Source organism: Corapipo altera, unplaced genomic scaffold (genome assembly GCF_003945725.1).
Source record: "Corapipo altera isolate COAL_440 unplaced genomic scaffold, ASM394572v1 288, whole genome shotgun sequence".
NCBI lineage: Eukaryota > Metazoa > Chordata > Aves > Passeriformes > Pipridae > Corapipo > Corapipo altera.
In genome coordinates, this window is record NW_020885071.1 from 149,195 (window position 1) to 155,378 (window position 6,184).

The 6,184-nt window shown below is 53.6% G+C and overlaps 1 protein-coding gene across 1 annotated transcript in view; it reads left to right on the plus strand.

Annotated features, from left to right (window-relative positions):
- Positions 1 to 6,184, plus strand: part of LOC113959899 (dystrobrevin beta-like) — a 105,227-nt gene that overhangs the window by 19,988 nt on the left and 79,055 nt on the right. The window contains exon 9 of the mRNA XM_027669190.1: positions 3,865 to 4,002. Coding sequence (XP_027524991.1) covers positions 3,865 to 4,002 — 138 coding nt within the window. The remainder of the gene's footprint in view (positions 1 to 3,864; positions 4,003 to 6,184) is intronic.

Here is a 6,184-nt window from a genome sequence, read left to right on the forward strand (position 1 = left end):
ATAACAAAATTTAGAACTTAAGATATAATGAAAATTAAAACTTAAAATATAATGAAGAGAAAACAAAAAAAAAAAATCAAAAAAAAATAAAAATAAAACTGGAAAAGCTTTTAAGCCCCCCCTTGGTGGCTGGAGGTTCATCCCTGAGGGTGAGCAGCCGGAGTTCCCGGAGCGCTTCCCGGGATGCGGGGCCGGGTCACGTGGAGCTGCCCCGTTCCCTTGGAGACGGCTCCATCCTCGGGGATGGCGCGGGCCGGGATGGCACCGCGGCCACACCGCCACCTCCTCACAGGTCTGCGGGCTTTGTCCCTGCCGGGATCGCATCCCGGGCTCCGTCCCGCTCCCAGCTCGGGGCCGGGGCTGCGGGAGCGCCGGGAAGGTTTGAGGGGACCCCTCCGCACGCGGCTCGTCCCGGTTGGTGTTGGGGTGGAGGGTCCGGGGGGAGGAGCGGCCTGGAGAGGGGTGAGGGGGGCTGGGAACGGCCGGGAGAGGGGTGGGAACCGCTCGGGGAGGGATGGGAACCGCTCGGGGAGGGATGGGGGGTTGATTCCGGGAGAGGGGTGGGAACCGCTCGGGGAGGGATGTGGGGTTGAGTCCGGGAGAGGGATGCGGGAACGGCCGGGAGAGGGACGGGAGAGTCACTCCGAGAGGGATGTAGGGTCAGCTCCGAGAGATGGAGAATCAGCTCGGAGAGGGATGGAGGGTCAGCTCCGGGAGGGATGTAGGAGCCACTCGGAGGGATCCGGGATCAGCTGGGAGAGGGGACACAGCAGCAGCTCGGGGAGCAGTGCAGGATCGGCTCGGAGGATGCAGGAACACCTCGGGCAGCGATGCAGGATCGGCTCAGAGGATGCAGGAGCAGCTCCTGGAGGGGCGTAGGAGGCACCCGGAGAGGGACACAGGCGCAGCTGGAGGAGGGATGCGGGATCAGCCTGGAGAGGGATGCGGGATCAGCTGGAGGAGGGATGCGGGATCAGCCTGGAGAGGGACGCGGTGCGGGTGTGGGTTGTGGGTGTGGGTTGTGGGTGTGGGTTGTGGGTGTGGGTTGTGGGTGTGGGTCCGGGTGTGGGTGCAGGTTGTGGGTGCGGGTGTCTGCCCGAGCAGCCCGGGGCGGGGAGCACACCCAGCGCTCCCTTCCCATCCTTCCCGTGAGTCATCCCGGAGCAGGGCACGACAAAGTCCTTGGGAAGTGGGATCTCCCCGCGGTGCCTCGTTCACCGTGAGGATCCTGTGAATCGGTCACTGCCTGGTTTTGTGTAGTAAATAATGTGCCTGTTCGGCTGCGGGGGGATGCAGAGGCACAGGAACAGCTCTGCCTGTGCCGCTGTCCCTGGGCAGGTGCTGCTGCTCCATTTCCCTGCTGGAGGAGCAGCTGAATGAGGCAGGGTTTGTTGGCTTTGTTGCACACAAAGAAATTGGCTGTTACATAAAAAAAAAAACAGTGCAGGTTTCACGGTAAAATTGCTCAGAAACTCTCTAATCTGTGCAATAAATTGCATTTATTTTCACTAGCTGTTGTTGTAGCGCTCAGGGATTTATTTTCCTCAGTCCTCATCTGTAAAATCCCAATTATCTGTGTATATTCTCGGGGCTGTGATTGTTTTTTAACTTCTCTTTATGTTTAATTTATTTCTGACCGTCAGGACAGAATCACTTTCAGCTCTTTTTACAATTACTACAAACCCGGTGAGATTAACATTTAAATTTGTCATTCCTGCTGCTGAAATCACCTCAATTTGCAGTTTTGCAGAGGACAGAGCACAGAGATCAGTCCCTGAGCCCCCTGCCCAGGCACATGGTCCTTATCCCAGCAGCAGGAACGAGGCATTGTCGGATCCAGACGCGCTTGAAACGTTTCCCTTTGGCAAATATTTAGGCTGCTATTTTTGGATTAGAGGTTTTTAACCCACATTGTTGGTGGATTAGAGGTTGGTTTGTGGTTTTTCTCTGCCTGCCTTTGTGTCGGGGTTGGCTTTGGGCTGTTTGCTCCTGAGCAGCACCGGGCACAGGGGAAAGGGGCTGGGGCAGCTCCATAAAAGGCACGTGGAAAACACGGCTCAGAACTGAGCTGAACACGAGCCTGGGGGTGCCCAGGGGTGCCCAGGTGTGCCCAGGGGTGCCCAGGTGGGCAGGAGGCCAGTGGCCCCTGGGCTGTGCCAGGACTGCTGTGGCAGCAGGACCAAGTTGGACATGAGGAGGAATTTCTCCCTGGAAAGGGTGGTCAGGCCCTGGCAGGGGCTGCCCAGGGAGGTTTGGAGTGCCCAGCCCTGGAGGTGTCCCAGGAAGGCCTGGCTGTGGCACTCAGTGCTCTGGGCTGGGGACAGGGTGGGGATGGGGCACAGGGTGGGGGCTCTTTGTGATCCTGGAAGTGTTTTCCAGCCTCACTGGGTCTGGGATTCTGGGATTGCCAAGGGAAGCAGAGGCAGTTTCTCACTCCCAGCCCTCCAATAACCCCCCTGTTGAACAGGATAAGCCCAGGAATTGGCTGTTTTCTCCTGTTTAACAAAGAGAACAAAGGAGGAGTCAATCTGACACATAAACTTCCTGCTTTCTCCTGGAAGTTGCCCCTATGGATTCAGCAGGAATGGGATGGTGAGATCCTGTGTGATGCTGCACTTGCAGTCCCGTTTTGTAGGGAAAATCCTGCTGGCTCAGCACTCCCCTGGCTGTGTTTGCCCTTGGGGCTCTCATTGGAGGTGTGTCAGCTGCTATTTTTAAACAATTCCTAATTTTTCCTTGCAAATGCTCCATCAGGAAGCAGCACATTCCAGGGAGGAGCTGTTTGTGCCTGGGAGGGCACAGGAGGCCGGGCAGGGAAGGGGGCAGTGCCCTCCTGAAGCCTCAGGCACCCCTCATTTTAACTGCAGTGCAATAATATAAATATCCATTTAAACTGGGCTGTAACGTGGTGTCGTGGTTTGGCTCCAGCTGGAACCAGAACCTCTGGGAGAAGGAGCAGGTGAGGGATGCAGGGACTCTGTTCTCTGCCCTCCAGGGATGGCCACAGACCTTCTGTTCTCAGCTTCATTTCATTTGCATAATTAATTGGGCTGCACAGCCTGGAAATCCAGGTTAGCCCTATTTTGCTTTGATTCTTTTTTTGTTCCTTGCTCCAAAAAGAAGCTGAGTGAAGCACCAGCAGCTCGGAGCTCTCCCTTGCTGGACGTGCCCTTGGACTTCAAACAGACTCTTTTTATTTAACAGGCAACAGATTCCCACTTTTTCATGGAGTTCCCTTCTCTGGACACTCTCCATCCTTACATTTGTGTCTGATGGATCCTCTCGTGTCACAGACTTGCCTTTAGTCACTGTGAAAAATCCCACGTGTATATCACAAACAAAGGTTTCCAAAACCTTTCCTGCTTGGAAGTTTTCCCCTCGTGATTTTGGGGCAGAAGAACTCGAAGCATCTGCACAGATGTTCCTACAATCACATCCCAGTTCCCAGCCCGTGGAGTGACTCACCACAGATGTTTGACCTCAGCCACAAATACAACAGAGGTCGGGAGGTTTCTCTGAATTGCTTCCTGTGCAAAGCAGAAAATACCAACAAAAAAAAAAAATAATCAGGTATTGCCTGAAAAGCTTTGAGGTTTCCAGTTAAAGAGCCATGGGAGCTGTTCTGGGGCTCTCCTGCCCCTCCCTCCCTGCAGCTCCTGCTCCCTGGATCTCGCTCTGTCTCCGCTCGTTCGCTGCGGTTTGGTTTTATTAGAAATAAATCAGATTTATGTGCAAGCTGCCATCAAACCACCACATAATTGGCTGTTAAAGAGGAGGTTTGGGATTACGACTCTCTCTCGGTGAAAAGAACGTTTTCCAGCCTTTGGCTGTTCCTGTGCCTCTTTCCCTGGAGCGTCCCTGAAGCTCTCCAGCCTCCCTCTGGAGCGGCAGCCCCTGGGATGGAGTGGAATTCCAGCAGGATGAAGCCTGTTTGTGCCCCTGGTTTGTTAATTCTGTGGGAAAGGGCGATTCCACCCTCCCCCCCTCTCTCTGCTCTCTGCTGTGAGTTTTATTTTTCGTTATCATTATCAGCTCTCACAGTTCTTCAATAGCTTTGCCTTTCCTTTCCTTGGCCTGCCTTGGTGCCTCCTGTGGCACAGACTTATTGATCCTGCACCTGCCCCCTCAGGCACCCAGGAGAGGGGGGAGGCAGCAGGAGATGGTTATTTAGATTTGAATAATAAATAAAGGGCCTGGGTTATGAGCTTGGTTATATAATACACACTGCACAAAAGAAGCTCTTCCTTCATTTCCACCTCCTTGGTGGTGGTTTCTGAGCACTTGGGGGATGAGAGTTCATCCAGTAAAATGGCAGGAAGAGAATTTTTCCCCTTAAATAGTGCATGGAATTTGCTCAGGAGGGAGAACATTGGACAGAAAGTGCTGGGTGCTGTCAAGTGTGTGCTGTGACCTCCTCCTGTCAGGGCTGATGAGCCTCAGAGCACGTGGGGACCCAACCTGAGCGACTTCCAGGAGTGTTCAAGGGAGCTGGGGAGCTCCTCAGGCAAAGGGAGCAGAGCATCAGGGGAAGGGTTTGGATTGTGGGGTTAGGTTTGGGTGTTATGGAGAAATTCCTGGCTGGGAGGAGTGGGGAGTCCCAGAGAAGCTGTGGCTGCCCCTGGATCCCTGGAAGTGTCCCAGGCCAGGTTGGATGGGGTTTGGAGCACCCTGGGCTGGTGGGAGATGTCCCTGCCCATGGCAGGGGGTGGGATGGGAATCTTTCCCACCTTCCAAGGGTCTGGCCACATCTGAACTGCTCCCTGGGAGTCGTTCCTGGCTCCTGCTCACTCCCAAACTCCTCCCAGGACTTGTTTGGGGAAGGGCTGTTTAGCAGGGCCCAGAACTGCCCTGGGGTTTGCTGACCATCACTCCTGCCTGGACAGTCGTGATTTCTGGGGAGGTTTTCGAGGCAGAAAAATCCCTCCTCAGCAGCTGGTTCCAGAATACTTTGCATTTAAATATTCATTTAAATATTTAAAAATTAATTTAAATATTTTAATATATTTTAAAGGGTTGGTGTTGGGGTTTTTTTTTCACAACTCCTGGGAGCACCTCAGAAGGGGGTTTTTAAACTGGAAGTTTTGGTAGAATGGGGTCGAGCTGCACTGCAGGGCCACAGGAGCAGATCTCACCCAGGGCAGATGTGACAGAGCAGATGTGACACAGAGCAGATCTCCCTGCTCCAGTGCTGCTGTGGATCCTGGCTCCATGAATAATTCAGGTTCTCATCCTCCCAGTCTCATGATCAAGGCGATGTTTCTGTCCTGGTTGTACCAGCAAACACGGCCCCATCCTGACAGGTGTTTTCAGGAGATATTCCCTAAAAATAGAGAAACAGCCTCAGGAAATTCTGGGGCCTGGGAAAGGCTTTATTGGGCTTGGTGAGAACATGGAATCACAGAATCACTGAGCTTGGAAAAGACCTCCAGGATCACCGAGCCCAAACTTTGACCAATCTCCACCTTGAAATCCCTTAACAAGCTGTTCCTAATTTTATCACTGTTAGCAAGGATTGAGCTGGAAAATTTGGGATGCTGGTAGTTACAGAACTGGGGGGGACTGGTGGAAATGTCCCACAGTGCTGCTAAAACCAGACTGCAGATGGTGAATTGCATCCACTGCCTTATTAGAAGAGTCTTACAAAATACTGAGGAGGTGTCTGTGTGTTTGAGGAAATCCTGTGCCCCTCCCAGAGGAAAATCCCAGCCAACATCCATGGAAATGTGGCTGGAAAACCCAGTTTTGTTTGCAAAAGCTGCTGCTTGTGGGAGGTGTTTCTGTCAGAGCTGCACGGGGGGGGGGGTTTGTGGTGTGTGTGGGGAGCAGGAGGATGCAGGGCTGGGAAGGGAATGTTTGGGAGAACAGAGGGTTTGTGGTGTGTGTGTGGAGCAGGAGGATGCAGGGCTGGGAAGGGAATGTTTGGGAGAACAGAGGGTTTGTGGTGTGTGTGGGGAGCAGGAGGATGCAGGGCTGGGAAGGGAATGTTTGGGAGAACAGAGGGTTTGTGGTGTGTGTGGGGAGCAGGAGGATGCAGGGCTGGGAAGGGAATGTTTGGGAGAACAGAGGGTTTGTGGTGTGTGTGTGTGGGGCAGGAGGATGCAGGGCTGGGAAGGGAATGTTTGGGAGCTGAGGAGGGTTTGTGGTGTGTGTGGGGCAGGAGGATGCAGGGCTGGGAAGGGAATGT